This window comes from Vidua macroura, chromosome 10, assembly GCF_024509145.1.
Source record: "Vidua macroura isolate BioBank_ID:100142 chromosome 10, ASM2450914v1, whole genome shotgun sequence".
NCBI lineage: Eukaryota > Metazoa > Chordata > Aves > Passeriformes > Viduidae > Vidua > Vidua macroura.
Window position 1 is genome coordinate 19,993,460 of NC_071580.1, and position 21,359 is coordinate 20,014,818.

The 21,359-nt window shown below is 43.3% G+C and overlaps 1 protein-coding gene across 1 annotated transcript in view; it reads right to left on the bottom strand.

The window, feature by feature from the left end:
* PPP2R3A (protein phosphatase 2 regulatory subunit B''alpha) overlaps window positions 1-21,359 on the bottom strand; it is a 52,618-nt gene that overhangs the window by 15,219 nt on the left and 16,040 nt on the right. Inside the window, exons 3-6 of the mRNA XM_053986200.1 lie at window positions 10,718-10,978; window positions 9,192-9,295; window positions 6,630-6,732; window positions 4,801-4,875 (exon numbers count right to left, since the gene is read on the bottom strand). Of these exons, the coding sequence (XP_053842175.1) occupies window positions 4,801-4,875; window positions 6,630-6,732; window positions 9,192-9,295; window positions 10,718-10,978 (543 nt within the window). The remainder of the gene's footprint in view (window positions 1-4,800; window positions 4,876-6,629; window positions 6,733-9,191; window positions 9,296-10,717; window positions 10,979-21,359) is intronic.

Consider the following 21,359-nt stretch of genomic DNA (forward strand, 5'->3'; position numbering starts at 1 on the left):
TCTGTAGATACCACTATCCTTAATTGACTACACAGTCTGAAAGCAACATTTGCTTCTTAAACAGTATTATCCCTTTCCAGTGTGAAAACATTTTCATTCTCTCAACTGACCTCTTTGGGCATGCAGATGTATTACTTATGTCAGGAAACATGCTCAAAGTGCTGATGAATCACTTTGAGTTTTTCACGTTTAAGGGGATGTTGTTTGCATGGATCCCCAATGAAATAGAGTTCTAGGGGAGGAAAAACAAATTACTTCTGATTCTTCTGGTTCCTGCAGAGGAAGCAACACATGTAAATGAAAGGCACAGTGAATGTCTGACCCATTGTAACTATAACAATGCCTCGTGTTCCCAGTGCCTCTGCTGAAAGTAAGCAGTTCAGTAAGAAGTTCTGTTTGCAATTATTTTGGGCAGGTGTTAAACTTGTTTGGCTCCTTTCCAGATCTGCCTGTGGTGAAAGTGAGCAAAAATCATGGGGGAGAGGCACAGAACTCTCAGAAGCCAAAAGCAAACAGCTCCCAGTGTGAGACTGAGGTCACTCTCAAGCTCCTCAAAAAAAGCAAACAGACCTTCCCAATCTGCTCCTTGTCAGCTGTCAAGTAACATCACAGAGTGGGGAAAAACAAATGTGTGACCAAGCACATGCAAGAATAAACCTAACAGGGCAAACAACAACAAATAAATATCACTGGCACGAGAAAGGAGGAATAGAATTAATTTGACTTATCAGCACTGAAATTTTGTTGACCAAACCTACCACAAACCTTTGGTATCTCTAACATGTAAGAACATTAGTAACCTTTAGTGCACACTATTCCAACACAAAAATTAACTTTACACAACAATGTGGACATTACAGGGATTCATCAAGCTAGCAGATTAAAAGGGATGGATTTCTCTTTTAGCCAGAACTAGCTTCAAGTGGGCAACCACTACTGAAGGGCCATCTTTGGACTCAGTCAAATAAGTGCTGGTTCTTGGTCCAGAACAGATCCAGAACCAAGTATGAGATTGCTCCCAACAATCTGCTTTGAGATAGACAGTGAGACAGCAACTGATGATGGCACACACAACTCTGAGAGCAACAAGAATGAGGAGAGGATTCAAATGTATCCTGAAGAGACAGAATTGATTGATTCAACTTAGCTGAATGTGACACCTTTTGGTAACACTGCAGGCCCTTCATCACTCCAGGCCTAAGAGGTGGATATCCTGTTGGGTGTAATTTTAATTAAAAACAGACCAAAAACCAGATCTATCCTAACTGTAGCAATCACTGAGCAATGTTCTATGGCCTCTGCAGCACAAGATATCAGATTAGGTAATCATAATGATCCATTCTGGTCTTAAGCACAGTGTTTATTTCTTCTTTCACACCTCTGGTAGCCACTGTCATTCTGGTCTCTATTTCTGGACTTTGGCTTTTGCTTCCAGCTTGCACAAGAGCTCAGAGACTGGACTGGTCTCACCTCACACATAACCAATTATCACACCTGACAACTTCATAGCAACTCCCAAAAATACAGGGTGTTCATACCATTCCAAGGACTCAAAAATAGCAATCCCAAGAATCAGAAAGAGGACCCCATACCAGTAATTCTTCTTTTCCCCTGCCTGCAGGGTAGTAGAAGACAACAAACTATTCCCATTTGTGACACAAACTGTTTGTCTACCAGACCACATTGATAAAGATGTTCCATCTGCTCCCTCCTCACCTATCTGTAAAAAAAAAGCTACTCAGAGGTAAAATGGGTTGTTCACGTCTCTTACCATGTCTAGTCACTCACTGAAGGGTTTATTATTCAAATAATGGCCCAGTTTCCATGGACAGTACATAGTATATATCTCACTATAAAGTCTCAGTACTTATCTTTTTCTTTTCCAGGTTGTAAACGCCAAGCTGTCAAAAAAGGCATTTGGGAAACATCCTAGATCATTACCCAGCCTGAGATGATGTGCAGCATGCAAGTTATACTTGTCACTCGGGCCATAACTGGCTTCATTCTTCTGAGTTCAGTACACAACCATAGACCCACAGAACATCTCGAGGTGGAAGAGGGCACAAGGATCATGGAGCCAAATTCTTAATTAGCCTTTAGAAAGAGGAGCCTCTTTCTACTTCCCCATTATCCTCATGTAATTGAGCTCCAGGCCCAAACCATTCATGGATGAGTTCCAGACCTTTCCTCAGTCTTCCCACACAAGAACAAAAGCAATTCCATTTCTGGACAAAACAGGAACCTTTATTAATCCCTGTGGCCATTGTCCCCTTACACATTTACATTGATGCTACTGTATAAGCTGAAGCACTTTTCCACAAGCTTTAATATTTAAACTGTTTTTAGCACACAGCTTTCCAAGAGCAGCATGCACTGGTTTGAACATTTGGGTAGAAGTCACACTAAAGCTTTACAACAAATGCACAGGATAGTCTGTGATGTTCTGCATCATCTTCACCAGCTTCAGGAGTTGTCTCTGTTGAAACAAACACAACTGGTTTAGTAATACAGTGGCCAATAAAACAGATATGCTACAGATGAAATTCCAGCCTGCTGTGTCCAAAAGGCCCCTTTAAAGGGTTCTGAGGTGGCAGTAAGAACTGAAATGTGCATTCACATCTTACCCATCCTAGACTGTGAGGTCACTCTCCAGGAGATTTCAGCCAAGTGATGCTGTACCCAGCAATGAACACATTGTCCTTATGGCCCTTGCCTGTAACACAAACATGAACTGTGATTCTTGTGTGGCAGCAAATACACCACTCTGTCTCTGTAAGGAGGTAAAAGGCACTCTACCTTGAAGCAATGAAAATCATCCCAGTGGTCTCAAAATCCAAGGACGAAGCTGTTTCCTTCCTGGTGGAAATACTGGATTTTTTAACATTAAAGAGGGGTGTGCCAAACTGTCTGTGAAAGGAGAGGTGAGCAATAGGAACTCCTGCTATCAGAGAGCAGAGCCACTGCTGCAGAGGACCGAGTGCTGCCCCTCTAGATGGGCACAGCCTGCCCAGCAGCCTCCTGCCTCCCCAGGTGCTGGTCCTGCTCCAGCCCAGGGAGATTCTGCTGTCAGCACAGACCCCCAGAGCAGTGCTGTCCTGACAGCTGAAGGACAGCTTATCTTTGTTAGGTGTGCTGCTCCACAGCCCTCTCCTCAGCTCCAGGCACCACCATTCCCTGCTCCCTTTGGAGCAAGCCTTGGAATCCACCTGTGTCCCAGCACGGCCAGGAAGGATGCCCAAAGGCTCCCACTGCAGCAGGAAAGCACAGCAGACACACAGGCAGGATCAAGAAGCACTCAGGAGCTTCATGTACTTATGGAACTCTGGTTCTGTGACTGCTTTGGTGACACAGCACCAAACCCAGGCACCAGGGAAGTGGTGCAAAGGGAGAGAGGAAGAAAAAGGTGTTGCCCTTTAGCAGCAGCCTGCACTTCAGTTATCTGGAAGTGGAAGCTCAGCTTCACACAGCTGGTCTCAGCTACATCATGCAGTGCCCCTGGTGAGTCCAGAAAAGGCAGCAAGGGTGATCATGTGAGGGATTACTCTACAAAGACATTTGTTTCTTGCCTGAAAAATACAGGAACAGTGTGTGATTTAAGAGGAACCCATAAAGGCAGATGCAGAGAATTGGCTTTGTCAGCAGCCAGGGCAACTACACGTGGCATTGACCCATGGATATTGCAGTCAGAAATCAACCCTAGTGTGACCTTAAACCTTTCAGTCTCACCCTTCCATACACTTGAAACACCAAATACCAGTGTGCATTGTACCACAGGCACTTTCCACTCTCACCCATTCATCTCCTCATGTGCCTCCATAATTCCCTGGCCATTCCTATACCTGTTCTGGCTTAATGTTTATGTTGTCTTGCTCCACAGGGACTAAACATATTGATTATACACTGTCATGTTCAAGTGCATCTAAAACATTTACAATGGATTCTCATTATACATTTTCATTAGTGTGACAGTTCAGGGTTTGCCCTGAAGAAGTGTCTTTGTGCCATCTGCTCCTTACAGGAAAAGCATGTGTGTGCCAGGAGCCTCCCAGCTGCCATGTGTGGTGCAGCCCCAGGCAGGCCCTGGCAAGCAAACAGGAAAAACTTTAAGCCCTGAGCCCTGCTGGAATACAGCTCCCACCAGGTTTGTCATTATTTGAATTTGTTACTGCTGCAGAGAGAAAACTTCCCAACATTTATACCTTTTATCCATATTCACACCCAACAGCAGTCAAGCTCAAGGCCTAAAAAAAGTACAAACATACTTAGGTAAAGTACCAGCCTAAGTGCTGACTGCAGAGCTGGAACAAAGCTACTGAACAAACCCCAGACACAAAAGCTTGGGGACAGAGAGCTTGGACAGGCATCCTGGCAAAAGGAAGGTTGGACAGCAGATCCCTGGAGGCAAAGGGCGCTTTGTACTGAGGAACAGTCACAGATTCTCCAAGCCTCATTGACAGAAACCTTCACACAGGCAGTCTTCCATGTCTCAGCAGCCCAGCATAATTCAGGGTGACTTAGCAGCTCCCAAAGACCAAAGAACTTCTTTTCCATTCATCAAGCCAAAAAAGATGGTTTTATAGATTTGCTTAAGACCAGAAAGAACCATTATTAACCTTTGGAATAACCCTTGGCACACACAAGCAGATTATTTCTCTTTTGGAAGCAGTTGTTAAAATACCTATTGGTCAGTAATATTAAAAACACCTATATTTTTAAATAACTGAAGGATTTGCTGGTAGCAACAGTGACAGATCCCAAAGGGAGGCAGAGGCATCACAGAGGATCAAAGAAGCAGCCTACCGTTGTAATATACCGGGAATGGAACTCCGGAGCATCCTTCAGGAACGTGAGGCCAGGATGAGATTCTACCACATCCTGCAAGGTAAGAGAAAATGAAATGAAATAGATTTTCTTCTCCTTTTAATGCTTAGAAATTACTGGGTTTACAAACCAATACTTTTGCTTACTCTTGAAACTATTTGCAGCATTAACAACAAAACTGAAATCTTTTAATCTATCAATAGAACCTTCTATTACAGTAACAGAATGCATTTGCTGGGCAATACGCACCTGGTGGGCCAGTTTGATTTACTTAAGGACAGAAAAACAAAGGAAGAGAGTTAGTGAGTAGATGAAAAGTCATTTTCATTGAATGACACAAAAATTAATTAGTTGACCATGCAACTATCTCTTCTCCACGATTTTTGTTTTCCTCCATTCACTGAAGATATTAACACTTGTTAGAACTAGGTGTCAGAAATAAACATTCCTTGAGAAAGTCTCCATGTGCAATGAAAGCTCTGTGAGCCTCAGAATGCTTACAGATACGATCAGTGCTTTTCCAAAACTCACTCGGACTACCTGTGGAGATGCCTCTTTCTCAAGAGAAGCTTTTTGTAAGTCAAACACTGGCTCACAATGCCAAATCTGCATGATCAAATCCATGGATAAACTGCTCAGATCCTGAATGAATCAGTTCAGATCCTGTATGAATCAACGCCTGTATAATTTCTCCATGTCTGACTCCTCTACCCTTTAAAGGTGTTCCAAGTTCTGCTGTGCCTGTTCCATGCCATGGTGCCCTCAGGGGTGTGATATGCCCAAATTTTGGGCAGCATAACAGTATGTCTCAGATGGTGGCGTAAATCAAGGTAATTTTGCTGATCTCTGGCTGACTGATAGACAGGACTGTGCATGCCTTGGATTACACCAGGAGCTAAAGAGAAGAGCTGCAATCCACCAGGAAAGGCAGTGTGCCCAGTGGAGAAGAGATGAAGAGAAACATGGGAAAATTTACTCATCACAGCCCGGGTTCTGTTTGAGACACAAACAGCCAGCACAGACACAAAATCTTTCCCCAAAGCAGCATCTCCACAGAGGTTTTACCCAGAGGGCAGCACTGTGTGCGAAATCTAGGGATGTATGGAAAAGATCAGAAAAGGTGTAACTTCTGATCAGAGGAGCAGATGGACGTGATTTATAGACACTATAGAGAAGCCCTATCCAGACCTTGCATAAATGGCCACAAATAATTAAAACAACTATACTTTGTTAAAGTTAATGAAAGGGAAAGATAGACATGAAACAAGGATGTGCAGATTTAGCCTGAATATTAGGGAAAAAATAAGCAGTGACATTTGTGCACTAGCAGGTTTAGAGACATATACAGAACAATTGGAACTGCAGAAATTTTGCCAAGATTTCCATGTGATACTGTATCTGGTAGTCTGGCTAGACAAATTTAATTATAACTGTCTTGCCAAGCAACTTTTACAACTTTTCCAATAAGTTTTTATGTTGTGCTTGACTATCAACAGCAGCAAGTATTTTTCCCACAATATCCACATTGAGAAATGGGGCAAATTGCAGCCTGGTTACCAGGCACTGATAAATACGAATCCTGACAAAAGACCAGTCCTCAATGCCTTTAGCAGGATTTGTAGCAGCTGGTTTGGCACTTAAGCACTTCAAAAGCTTATTTCTATTTCACTCCAAAACGAACCCCACCCAGGTGCTGTTCAAACCAAAGGTCTGCTCGTCCTTGGTAAACATTTAATGCCATGGAAACAAAGAAGGTGCCAAGTGAACGCAGCTCTGTGCCCACCGTGCCTGCGGAGCTGTGGCAGTACCTGCAGCAGCGGGATGAAGTCCTCCTGTTGTAGGCAGTCACAGCCAGGCTTTGCCAGAAGGGAAGTGAACCTGGAGGCATCGTCGTGGCAGCTCCGCAGGATTCTGTGGGAGAGGGGAGGAGTTACTCCCAGCCCTTTGCAGCGCCCAGGAGCCCCGGGAGGGTCACAAAGGCCTCACAGCACAATACACCTGTGCTGGGAGTCACTCAAATGCTGACCTCAGACTGCCAGCACTTCCTTCAAGGTCTTTCAGCTGCACCAGGGCACCCAGCAGGGATTTTTTCCAGGTTAACACTGCTGTGGTAAAGCAGCTTTCTTACTATGCACCTGTGGAATCAGAGTAAGCAACCTGACTCTTACCAATGCTGCAGGCTCACTCCAAGTGAACAGCACCAGCCCAGTGGGATGCCACAGGATGTGCTCTCCAATGTAACCCTTCACTATACCGCAATATCTGGGGAGATTGCCAAACTACAGGGACTGAATATTCACCCAGAAAAATCACTTCTCAGAAGAAAAAAGGGTATCCCCAGTTAATTATGGCCCATCTAGAGCTGTGCACCAAATCCATAGAGAACAGCCTAACAAAGGCATTAGTAAGACTGAGCATTTGAAGAAGAGTGTAAACTCAGTCCCCTGTGGTTGGCAGTGTGTATCAGAGACTATCTGTCTCTGTCTTCTTCTCACACAAAACACTGCACTGGCCAAAGGTATCACAGTTATGTGATTCACTCCAGAGAAACTCATGAAGAGAGGAACTCCATGCCATTTACCAAACACTGGTAACAGAACACAACATTTGGATATATCAAACACCATGTTGTTCACATAGTATTAGGGAAACTCAGAAAACTACGCTGTTTTCTTCATTAACTCTGAAAATACAAATGCACTGTAATTATTTACTGTGAGTGATTATTCACCACTTTCCTCTCTTGAAAGTGCATGAACATAGTACTCAAGTGGCTGTAGTTCTCCAGCAGAGATCACACTAACTTGTTTCCTGCTAATTCTGGCCTCATCACTCTGGGAAAGGCAGACTACAAAAAAAGGGTTCTTTTAAATAAAGCAAAAAAATATTTAGCAATCCTTTTGGCTGCACATTCCTATCATGGTAACTGTCAATTTACAGATATACTCTAAATCAGCTGCAGAAAGTGTCTTAAAATATCTGGCACATAAAGATGAATCCCAAAGCCCTGTTTTAGCCACAAACAAAAAGATCTGACATTCAGAAGTGTTTTATATTGAGCATTTCCTATAGAACTGACAAGCAGTGAGCACATGGCAGTTTGAGAAGTCAGTCATCTACTAAGAAAATTGAAATTAGGCTTCACAGCAACTAAAGATACCTGGTATAAAGTTACACCTGTGTTCACATAGCTGCAGTTGAACTTTACCAGAAATACTGCATTTCTTCAGTTATTCAGCTTTCCAGCAAAGATTTTGTAACTGTCAGAGGGGAAGAGGAGGGGAAAAAAATAATATCTTTCTAAAAGAGCAATTAAGTGAGAAAAGCATACAAAACTTGGCTTGGAAATGGGTTAGTTAAAAAGATACAGAAGAGGGACATGACCACAGTCTGCAAATATCTGAAGGATGTGAAAATCAGAGAAGTGAAAATGTGGTATCATACATTAGGGATTAATTAGAAGTAATTGGAGGAACCTAAGGAAGGAAAATATATTGTCTGTATCAAGACAAACTTAGAGATCACAGTCGCCCCTAACATTTTTGTAATTTTGCCAGGGTAACTAGAAGCTGTTTTGACAACATCATCACAGGAAATACTTTGGGAATAGAGGGTTAAAGGCTACGTCAAGAATCTGAAGAGCAGCCATTAAGTAAAAAATTGGAACTCTCTCTGGAGAGGAGATGGAGATGCTGTTCAGGTGTTTCACAAAGTAGACTAAAGCCTGAACTGCCCTGGAGGGAAAAAGATTAGGCAAGAGAACAAGTCTGCTCCATGTCAGAGCTGACTCCAAGCATGATGCATCCATCCAGAGCTCTCCACTTTCACAGTGTGGACTGTCAAACTCCACAGATAAATTCAATAGCTTGCTTGGGAAAGGTAGTAACTATTAAAGCTCCCAGAGTACCCAGTTATATGATGATGCTTATTTCCACATTCCTCTTTCTGTCCTGTAACACTATCACATACCTCCTCTCCCAGTTCCCAAATGGCACTTGCTTAGTGCACCAGTGTAGAGCAATAAGGCTGGGCACAAATATACCCCAAATCCACAAACAACTACCAGCTACCTCAGAATAGCTGACATTTCTGGGGAGCTTGTAAATATATTTTATAGACCAACTAACTTAAAATATCTTACTATCTATACAATTACTTCCAAGTGTGTGGACGTCACATGGAAACAAGTGTTCCGAGGGTTCGGGGGAAAAAATCTCAAGCTGATGGAGATTTTTAAGCCACTTAAAGAAGAGGAAAATTGTATGAAAAGTCTGGTGGAAAAGAAGGGGGAAAAAAAAAAAGACTTGTATGGCAGGCTGATCCAGGCTGATCTCTTCTTCCAGAAAGAGTTTTGCATTTGCTATACTCACTTTCTCCACATGGACACAAAGGAGTGCACAGAGACACGTCCTGTCCTCTCTCCCCCAGATGCACTGAACAGAGGTGCTTTCCAGTAGAGTGGGCAGCCACATATCTGTAAGGAAAAAGCAGGGCAAGGAGGAATACAAGAGCAGTCCCAAGAGGAATCTGCTCATTTACACACCAGATTCATCACTGAGACTTGATTTCCCTTGTGTAAAGTGGTAATGGCTTTCTGACTCACCTGTGTGCCATTTACTGCATGCCAAGGTTGAGAACTCACACACAACTTTCTACTTTGTCATGTGCCTTTTCAAGTGGCTGAAAAACACTCCTCTCAGGCTAGGAAAAGGATCTGGACTACTCAAGCTCTGAACTGTCTAGCACAATTCCCTAGGAAGTGGAATGGAGAGACAGGCACCTCCTTCCAGAAGGACACTCACCCCAGCTACATCCCCCACCCACCCTAAAAGAGGAGGGCCTATTCTCCTATGGGATAACCTGTCACAGGCAGCAAGGGAAACTCAAGTCTAATTACAGATAATTAATGACTAAATGCCTAAAGGTGAAGTAAATCCCACTCTGCAATTTTCAGTGCAGTGCCTTCCACCCAGCATTATTTCAAATACTGCAAGATCTCAACAGGGGAACACAAAAATGAAAGCACACATGGGAAGGATTGATTCCAGTCAAAGGACTCCCTGACCAGCACTTTTGAACCAGCCTCTGCAGAAGCTGCTGGCTCTCAATGGCAGTCCATGAAAGCTTGGAGAGAGCACATTGCTCAGTTTACAGTGCCAGAGATTCATTCAGGGCAAGCTGATCATCCAGGATGTGTGTGATAAATGCTGGTTTTAGATCAGCAGCACTGTGAACTGCAGCTGAGGGAGAGAGAAAGAGAAGGGACCATCTTGTGTGCTCCCACACAAGTGCTGTGTGCTGTCCCCTGAAGGCAGAACTCATCACCAGCTGTACCACCTGCCCTGTGGGTACTGAACGTGCACAGCTCAGGGGCTGGGGGTCACTGGACATTTCCCCCTTCCACATCCACGGAGCTGGAAGTTGGAAGCTGCTTCCTCACACAACACTGTAATAGCACCTACAGCTCATGCTAGCTGAGCAGGACAGCTACAAAAAGCCACAAAAAGGGCAGCTGATACTACCTGAAACCACAGAAGCAGAGAAGGTTTTGCCTCTGAGTTTCTCAATCTTCTGAGCAGAAATATGAAGGAATGGAGAAAGAAAAACGCAATTTGTATTTGCTATGAAATCTTAGCGAACTGCTTCATAAATCAAAGCAAGAACAAACACATATCTGATGTGACAATCAGCAAACTGAACTCATTTTTGTTTACTATTATCTAAATCTAAACAAAAAACTTCAGCTCAAAAGGAAACTGGTTCTTTTTTTCTCCTACAAAAGCCGTGAGGTAGACTGAAACTAAAACAAAGTATCTCTCCCAAAATTAAAAACCTAAAGAAAAGATTCACAGAATCATTAAGGTTGGAAAAGACCTCCAAGACTATCAGTGGTTACCTTGGCAATTTTCCCCATTTCACAGATGTTTGCTTTCCCATCTTCAAACTCTGTAAAGGCCTCTTCAATCCTGGCAATGATTTCTTCATGGTTAGTGCAGACATTTGGGAGTCCTTTAGGGAAGTAGAAACGTGGAATGTTTATGGGCACAGGGGTACTGCTGGTGGCTTTATTCACAGGCAGAGGAGTGCAAGTGCTAACCACAGGCTGCAGGGGGGCTGGGGATGAAGTTCCTGCCTTCTTCTCTTGTTTGCTTTGAACCTGAAAATACAATGAATAACAAACACATTTTAACACCATGGTACATGGAGCAGGAAAAAACAGTTTGTGCTTCCAGTGATTAGGAGGAAAATAAAAGCCCACCAACAATTAAATTATGGCACAGGGATAAAAACACATCTTAAATAGACAATTTAAATTTTCTGCATTATTAACCAGTGCGAATTTAGGATGTCACACCTGCTTTTATGCTATTTCTAAGCATTTTACATATGTAGCTGTGGCTCATGATTTCCTATTGAGTCACTCTGCAACTCAGTGAGACCACAGATAAGGACAATGCTATTTCCTCTCATGCTGGACTTGGTCTTGTCATTCTGCCCCATGAACAACAAAGTATCTGCTCTTCAGTATTTCCCCTCTGAACCAGAGCACCCACCCACACAAACAGCTTGCCTGAAGTATGAGCAAGGCTACATTCAAACAAGGACATTTTCCATCCATTGGGAGTATAATTAGCTTTGCCAAAGCACTGCTTCAGAGATAAATTAAGAAAATATTTTCAGGACTTCCTTCCCCACTTCAACTAGCCTTTTATTTTATGCCCAACTTAAACAGACCCAGACCTAATTTTGTGAAAGGTACTAAGCACTGGTAAATCAATTTTTTCATCAGGAATTAGGAGCAGCCAGCAGAGTGTCATTAGGCACTCACATTATGTCTTTTCCTCACTCCTCTCCTAGCTGCAACAAATATATGGCTGATATGGTGGTCCCCACTGGATCTCCAGTTCTAGCTCTACATCACAGGCAGCATTTGTATTTAAGTACACAATGAGACCCTAAAGCAGGGAATTTTTCAGACATGGGAGGGAACATTTTTATAACTTTGATAAGTAACTACAGTATAAGCTACAAAATCAGCTGCTGGAATGTGGAAGGATGAGGAATTCCCTGCTTCCCCCAGGGAGACACTCCTTCCTGGGAAAAGGCAACAGGCTTTCCCACTGCACAATGGTTCCAATGCAAGACTTTTATTAATATAACAACATATGTGATAAGGCGCAGAAGGCAACAGTCAAGTAAATACAGCTGTGACTTTCAGCTTTGTTTATTCTAACTGTTTCAAAACAAAATGGTTTCAGGATAAAGCAACCAAGTCTGAGTCCACTAAATGCAGAAGAATGTATATGATGAACTGACTTTACTACATTATTTTCTTTAAACTTGGAGCTTTTTTTTGTAACACATACTGAACCTCCCAACTTAGCCACAGATTTACTTGCAATGAGGTAAAGAAGTGAGAATTGTAAAGGCTTCTTTAAGCACTACTTTTACCTGGAGTTTATAATACTTTATAACCCATTCATCAGAGACCCATGAAAGAAGAGAGAGAAGGATTTTTCTCCTCTTCACTCCTCTGCTTCATGGCTCTTTCTTTAAATGTTTCTTCTCCCAAATGCTGTCCCATTTCAGGAGCAGGAACACCGGCACACACATCCCACCAGCCAGAACAAAGTTTTGTCCTTAGCTGCGCTGTACATTAAACCTGGAGCTTGGGGTTCTTCAAGTTGTCTTCTCCTCTGTCTTGCTACACAGAAAAAGCTGGAGGTCATTTTCAGTCTTCAATATTTCTAACAATACCAGTATTCAGAGTTTGAACAGCTCTCTCTTTGGAGAGCCAGCCTGATCACCAACACCTGTTCTCCCTCCTGTCATCCTTGACTGTTCCTCCTCAGACACTGCACATCTTTGTGTCTGCTCCTGAGTGACGCTGGAGCTCAGAGGGGGCCAGGGAGTTCCTGGGGCTCATGAGGGCTGGAGGACAGTGAGCATCAGCCCTGGTCACTCTGTCCCACGGTAGGACAACGCAGGTGATCTGAGGTGGTGGCAGAGGTGAAGGTGGGGAGAGCTGGACACTCACTTTGGGAGCACGGTTCACTGGCTAAAATAAAAGACAACCTTTCTCCCAGCTTCCTCCTGCCCTTTCCTCAGCAGAGCAGCAAAAGCAAAGCCCAGACCAAGTGAATGTGTGTGGGGAGGGAGCACCTGGCCCCAGTTCAGGGATCACACAAATCACCACTTCTGCTTCTACCATCTGCTCTCACCCTGCCCCTCTGCCCCTCCTGCTTCTCCAGCCAGGACCCAGCTCTGCTCAGGAGTTTTCCCTTTCTGGATCCCAGCAGAGGGGAAGTCCCCGCCAGTCTCTCACAGCACCATATTCATACAAACAATGCAAAGCTGGAACAGATCTCGAGGTGCCAACTGCAGCCACTTGACTTCTATAATAGGACTTCACATCAGTTTGCTCGAGGCCACTTCTCATAAACAGGTTTATTGCTCCCTAATCTCTTCAGGATACACAGGCACTCCCGGCTGCCAGCACTGGGAGGAACGAAGAGAAATGACTCAAACTTAACAAAAAATTCCACAAACCAGGACGTTCTTTCAAAAGATACTGACTCTTCACTGTAACAACACATCCCCTTCCCTTACAGTACAAGGGAATGCTAAAATTGTATTTTTGTTTTCTTGGAAACTGAAGAAAAGTCCTCAAGTAGAGCACAACAGCACGGGGCCATCTTTGAACTTTGTCTTCTTCCTTCTCATATAAGAAATGAGCTGTTTATGACACAAAGAGAAAAAAAAAGTAGCAACTAGTCCTTGAGGATTTTGTTCCCTAGAACAACCTTACAAATTAATACTCTGGGATGGGTATAACCAAATGCAAACCACTGTGGGGACAAGAAGAAGTTAATTACAACTTTTTGTGAAAAAAATTTAAGAAAGTGGTATGACGGGAAATTCTGTGGAAATTCCTTGGAAATAAACAGTTTCTTATTGCAAAAAATTAGCCTTAAATGCTGTTTGTCTAGCAGGACACACTTCTCCAACAGGGATGTGCATTTTCAGAGGGGACAACTAAGAAAGGAAATGACAAATACTCTAATAAATCTCTCAGCTTTGTTACAGTAATTAACAGATAAACTTTTTTTCCTTTCTTTTCTCAAGAGAAAGGTGAGATTAAAGGTCATTTTTAAATGCCACTCTGTCGCATTCTATAATTCACTCTAACTAAAATCTGTCTATCCACTATATCACCTTTTGCCAGCCATACAATTTATTTACGGACAGACAAAAATAGTGACATCTGTGTTATAAATAAACCAGACAGAACTACAGCCTCATTGTAGCTACACAAACAAAGCACAGACTAAACCTCTGCCATCCCAGCCTGTCTCCCAGGGATGTGCCAGTCCCAGCAGAAAACTCCATGGAAGGAAGCAGTATCACACAAAGTGCTCAAATTCTTTCTACTCCTTCCTCCTGGTCCCAGGCTCCAACAGGGTCCTAGATAATACATTTACCAGTTTCTTGCTTTATTTCCAAACGGGATATTGTAATCCTCTTTTCTAGGGTACAGTGACTCAGCCTGGGTTCTCGCAGTCCACAATGCTGACTTAATGTCTCCTTTCATTTTTCATAGTTCCTGCCTTCCTGAAGTCTGATGGTACCTGGACACAAGCCATCCTCAGAGCTCATCAGCTCTCCAGCACTGGTTTGTATCTCTCACCCGAGACTTTCTCTTCCTTTCCCTCCCTGAAGCCCTCTCCCATCAATGAACCTTCCTGCTGCCCCTTTCTTACCTATTTCTAAGGACAGCAAGAACAAAGGCTCATCTGCACATGGCTCCAAACATCACAGAGCTATGAGAAAATGCATTTCTGGAGAGAATATTTTCTTCTACTAAACAAACTCCAGAAACAAAGCCCAATCACAGCAAAACAAAAATGAGAACAAACTCTACCTAAGCAACTCAGAAACCCAAAAGGATTTAGGTGGGAGTAGACACAGTGCTAATTATAAGGTTGGATCAAGTTCCTCATGGCCTTCCCCAATCGAGTTTTGCAAACAGAGGCATCACACACCTCCACTGCCAAGTGTGCCTCTAGACCTTGGACCTCAGCACCAGCTCAGGCTGAGAACACACTGGCTGAGCAACAGCCCTGCAGAACAGGGCTGGTGGAGGGGACACTGCACACAGGCTGAGCATGAGCCTGCAGCGAGGGCTGATTACAAATAAGGCCAATGATGTCCTGGACTGCCTTAGGAGTAAGGCCAGGAAGTTTTTATCTCCATCTGACAGGAGTGAGGCTGCATCTGGGTTCCTGGGACCAGTTTTGGGCCTTCACTTCAAAAAAATGATGGGAAGAGACCAGCCAGAGACATGAAGGAGGGAAATCAGAAAGCTGGGACGAGGATCAGGCAGCAGGAGACACTCAGGGCTGGCCCTGGCTAGCTAGGGGAAGGGGAAGCCAAGGGATGGGCCAAACACAGCCTGCAGCTCTTGGAGGTGCAGTTACAGTGACAATGGAACCAAAGTGCAGCTTGGGAGGGTTAGGCTGGAGGACACTGAGGGAAGTACAGCTTGCGAGAGGTCACCAAGAGGGGCTGGGCAAATCCCTATCCTTAGGGAAAGCCAGTGCTGATGTGACCCAGTGTTAGAAATAGTATTCCTTCAAGTGAGTTGTTGGGCTAGAGACCTCCCTTCCTCCCAACACTGCTATGGGAGGCTCTCTGATCCTTCCATAAACAGCTCTGCAAAAGATAAGCACAAGAACTGAAATTTCCAGCTCTTGAAATAGAAGTTTACCAACACCCTTCTTCCCCACTTTCCTGGCCAACATCTGTGTGTTCCACAAAGCAAAGAGGTGTTCATTCACCTCTCTGCCCTCTGTCACCACCTTATCACCTTTCCACCTGCCAGCACTTTTGTTTTCTTAGTGGGCCTAGTTATCTCTACTTTGAGCTCATCCCAAGCCCCAGGTATAGCCCACCCCACAAGGCATAAAATTTAATTACACCTCACTGCTGCCACGTGGGAGAACCCCTATCCCTGCCCTTCACCTCCAGAGATCCATTGTCACTCTGGGAAGAGATTTAACCCACGTGGAAAGGCAGCAAACAGACTTGGCTTTGTTGCTGGATGATGTGCTATGAATTATGGCAGCTCACAGAAAGACCTGTGGGGCCCAGGACAAGAGAAGGCTCACACATGGTGAGAAGGCAGCAAGAAAAGAAGAAAAAGACCCTCTTTTTTGAACACTGCAGTATTTCACTTGCCTTGAACTGGCAGCCCCAGAACAATAATTCCCAATGCATTCAGCAGAGAAATTGTTCCTGCTTCAGACCAGGCAGAGGGCTCGTGGACCAAAGCCTCGTCCATTTTTCCAGCTGTTTTACCCGGAGGTCTCATCCCTCCCTGCAAACCCTACCCCGGTTATATCCTTAGTGACCAGACTAACTCTGGAGAGGGAATTTAGCTGTGCTGCGGTTCCTGACACGGCTCTGCCCCGCCCAAGCCATTACTGCACATTATTACCTCATCCAATTCTCCCCCAGGGAGTGAAAAACACACGTTCCAGAGATTAACCTCTGAGATGTACTTTAACCTGTCAGCAGAACGCATGAAAAAATGTGCCATAATATGTTTTGGAGCAATTTTAATGCTGTTTCTTAGGAAACAGCTGCACTGCTCCTAATCTCAATTTTTTAACGTCCTCACAGGGTCACCCATTATTTAAATATAGATAAAGCTCAAGATGGGCCGATCTCAGCAAATTGTGAACCCTCTAAATCTGGAGTGACTACATGTCCATTTGGTGTCCTAGCACATCCAATCTTTTGTCAGTTGTTCCAGAGAGCGAGTACAGCAGCTGGGATTTACCAAAAGCACACAGTTGTGATACAATTTCCATTTCTATGGCTACACCTCTGTGATATTCAGGGTCTTTTCCGGACTAAATTATTCCATTATCTCCTTCAGTCACAACCCAGAGAGGGTAGGAAACAGCACAAAGAAGCACCTTGAGATGGTAAAATCATAAAAACCAAAGCCAGGTGGGCTGGTCTGCACAGATTTGTAAAGTTCACAGCAGACAGCAGAACCGTGTGGTTCTTCCAACATGCAACAACAAACATTCAGAGCAATCACACAAAAAATCTCACAGAAAATATGTAAGTCTTACAATACTTCTCCTCATTATTAAATCACTACTCTTGCTGTTAATTTCTCCCCTTGTTTACAAAGACATTTTAACTCTGCAATCTAAGCCTGGAAGGTTTATTTTTAAACCTGCTGGTATCTAGCTGCAAATAACTTTCTGCAAATAGACACGCCTAGAGGGGACACAGATTGATTCTCTGATCCAATAAAAAATAAAATAAAAAAAAAAAAAAAAAATAAAGAAATGCCAAGTGTCCAAACCTGGGCCTGCTGGAAGGCCTTGAGCCGCCTCTTGAATCGAGATGGAAGAACAAAGTCACAGCCCTTGGCAAGGAAAGCTAGCTCCCCTCCCAGATCTGGGTCCCTCCGCAGAGAACTCTCCTTGATCATCATCCTGGGCAGCTCCTAAGCAGATGTTGACCTTTCCAGAAGGGGCACGGGCACTCTGGAGGAGACCACGTCAAGACCAGCACGTTGCTTTCTTGGGTTTGATTTTTTACAGGCAAAAGAATGACAAATGGCTTCAACACATTATGTCTTCTCTCTCTTCACAAGGACAACATCTAGCAATTTTATCTCACTCCTGAAGCCAGAGTTCCCTACTTGAACCAATATTCAAAGTGTCTTTCAGTACCACCAGGATCTTCTGCCTTCTTGTAATATTTTAATTGAGAAACATGATCTACAAGTGAATCTATTTCCCTGCTGGCTACATGACAGACAATCTGTCCTTGGCTTGTAATAGGCCAGGGGTGACATGAGAAAGGAAGCACCCACCACCACTACCAAGAGCTCTAAAATTAGATGCCCTGCAGAAGTGGCTAAATATACCATCTTCCCCAATAGTTCCTACTTTGTGTGCTCCAGTGCTGAGACCTGAGGGGCACCTCTGGGTCAGTCAGGCTCAGCTAGAGTTAAACCAGGCTCAGCCAAAGGCCCTGCCTGTGGGATGGCAGTGGTTTGAGGTCCCTGCTGCTGAGGTGATGAAGCACAGGAGCAGCATTAGTTGCCACTCTCAACTGAAGGCTGTAATTTTCAAAAAACATAATTTTTTCCTTCTTGCTGGAAAAAGCAAATCATGTAGTTCCTTTAATGCCAAGCAAGCACATAAGGACAATCTTGAATAATAAGCTCAGTCATTCCCAAGCAGCTCTTAAGAAAACAGTTTCCTAAAGACATCAAAATGCATCATTCTTGTTATTCACTTTCCCCATAACTCTCATGAGGCAAAGGCAAAGCAATTCTCAGGGGACAATAGTCTACTTTTTCTCTGCACAACTTGGAGCAAGCAGACTTCAAACCCTTGCTCTTTGTCTAGGCTTGTTAGAAGTGTGTTCTCCTTCTCTTATCATGAGAATGGTGCTGAACAAGGGCCTAAATCCAATTCTTCCCACACAAAAGAGTCCTATGGAGTGCTTCCCCTACATGACTGTAAAGCGTGAGCCGCTCTGCCAGGATGCTAAGTTCAGTAACACAGAAAAACACCCAATTTTGAGCTAGCAGGGCTTGCTCTCATCAAGGTATTGCATTTGAAATGCACAGATCTCAGTGAGGCTCACAACAGAAAGCTTTTATTGAACATGTGCCTCTGATGTCTTTTCCTGGGCTCCTGTAGAAAGCCCCAAGTTAACATGAAGTCCAAATGAGTACAAAGCCTAAGAGAGTTGCACAAAGAGGATGGGGATGAAAAAATAACCTCCAAAAAGGAAAAGGCAGGCAGGAATGTCTGAAGAGGAACTGCCACAAAATAAAGGGTACAGAGATCTATATGCAACACATTTGGAACAAATTTGTTTTTTCTTACTCTGACAATTTTTCCTAAACATTAAGGCAACACCTAAAGAGTCCATGAGGCTGCACTGTACAGGGAGTGCTGCAGATCTCATGCAGCAGCATGTCAGGAGGTGATTTATTGTAAATCATCTGTGGCAAGTGATGGATTACTTCATGTTCTGCTTACAGCCTGCAGAGGAAATGAAGCCCAAGGAACCTCTCTGACCTCCAGCTGCATCCAGATCAGCTACAGAGACCTTTGACAGACGTATGCATTAAAGAGACACACTAATCTAGCAGCCACTAGTTCCTACTTTAAAAAACCAGCACAGCCAAATATTTTTCATGCTCAAATTAACGAGTCACAAAGGATCTCAGATGTTTGGGAGGTTTTCACTTATAACCTGAAAAAATGCAAGTAATCCAGAGGCAAGGCTCACTGTGAGTGTATTCCAATGTCTTGGAATAGGTTTCTAGCATGCTGCTTCCTGTCCTCAAAATACACAAGGTGAGTATAAATAAAAATATAAATACACAGTACTATGAGAAATCGACAGTAAGAGAATCTTGTTTCAACACCTTCAAAGTCAGCTGGACAAAACCCTCAGCAGAAAAGTCTGGTCTCAACAGCCAGACCAAGTGCACAAACCACAAACCCAGAAATCCCTCCTTGCTGTAGCTGACCCAGGTTAAAGGTGAGAGATTCCAGATTGCCTGTAAATTGCCTTTCATTCTGAGATACTTTAGATTCACTTAGACTTGTTTTTATTTCAGTAACTGTTACAACAGAAAAAAAAGCCCATAGTTATTCACTATTTGTGTTGAGATGTAATGAATAATTGATGTTTGAAAGGAGCACAGATTGTGTGTATAGCTTAAGTGACAGATATTATCAATATCTGATCAAAACAATTTTTAACATATGTAAGATGAAAGTTGATTTTCCAGAGAGTTTTACATTATATTTTAGGCACATTTTGAGAATATAGAATTATTTCAGAACAAAATTAAAGTTACTGTGACATTATAGAAGCCACTTTTTACAATTAATCACCCCATACAAGATCCTTGAAGAGAATATCATTTATTTGCAAAACAAAAATGTGAACAAAATTATGAAAGGGGCAGAATTACAAAGTTGCAAGGTCAACTTTGACTTTCTATGATTCAGAAACAGTTAATTCCACTCAGAGCCTTCTTAGGGCCCCCTGATTTAAGCACACAACACAGACATTTTGATACAAAAAAGCAGAGTGTGTGGCCTTTAAATGGTGGTTCAGGACACAGGAAATTAAGAACCTTCTGAGAATCCCAGAAACATCAGTCATTCAGGAGAGGCAGGATTAAACAGACACTACCTAGAGCCCACCCAGAGGAAATATGCAAACAAGGAACAGCCTCTGGATACTTCACTCAAGGCTCTACCACCTGAGATATAGCATGGTTATAAAGGTGGTCTCATCAACCCCACAAACCCTCTGCTCCCAGACCCACAGTCCCTGGCCAGAAATGGTTGGATCACTCATCTGACATCAGCCTGAGCTATTCCACTTGCTAAGATGGCAGGAAAAAAAAGTTAGTTAGGTTTAACTTATATACAAGCACCATAGTCAGGATAAAGAGGGTTTCAGAACAATACAATAGGAAGTAGAGGCATGGAGGAGAGAGAAATGGGAAGCAGAACTGCTCTTTCTGGCTCACTACAACACAAGTAATCCTTTTGAGGAGATACTCAAGAGCAGAGGGACAAAAACCAAAAGGGTCTCTTTGTATCAAAGCCCAGCCCTGACCTCTGCTCCCAAAATTATTCATAAACTTTATTCAACAGCTCTTAAAATACAACACATGAGCAAAACATGCAGAGCCTGCACCACACACACTGGATTCTGAAAACAGAAGGACCATGTTGCTTAGAGATTTTTCTAGGCTTCTTTCACTAGAGCACCACTCCAAGCATTAGGTGAATTTACTTTGTCAAATCAGCCAACCTCTACAGGTGGCAGATCAAGGATACAGACAGGTTACAGTCAAAAACATCCACCACTGACTCCTCCAAGGACTTTGCATATGACATTTTACTCAAAGGCAGCATTCTTTACCTTCCAACATACGCCAACACCCAGCATTTCTGCAGGTCAGCTCAGAGCATCCCAACAGCCCCATTTCCACCTTCTTCATTGCTTACTGGTTCCAGTCTCCCCCAGTTCCCTCAAACCTGCTGGTCAATCCAGCCCTCCTCACTACAGACAAAAATACTGATCTCTAAAAGGCAACTGCATTCTTCTCACTGAACTATTTCTTTCAAAACCAACATACTAAAAAATCAGCTTAAGACAGGCACAGAGAACAGGAAATCCCAAAACAAATAGTTCAGAGGTTTAGAGATAAGCAACGGAAAACTGGATCTCAGAATGGGAAATGTTGGACAGTCTAAAAGTATGCAATGCTTCCTGGCCTGCCCAAAAGAAGCATGATGCCCTTATTATGGGCTCTGCAAAACTGATGGACTTCTTGAGTATTCGTTTCCTAGTTTCTAAATATTTGGGTTTTGAAGATGAAGAGGCAAGTAATCCTTTTGTTCTCTGTGGAGTATCATAATTGGGTTTATGATAAAGAGGAAGTCTGTTGCTGATATAAATTAGCA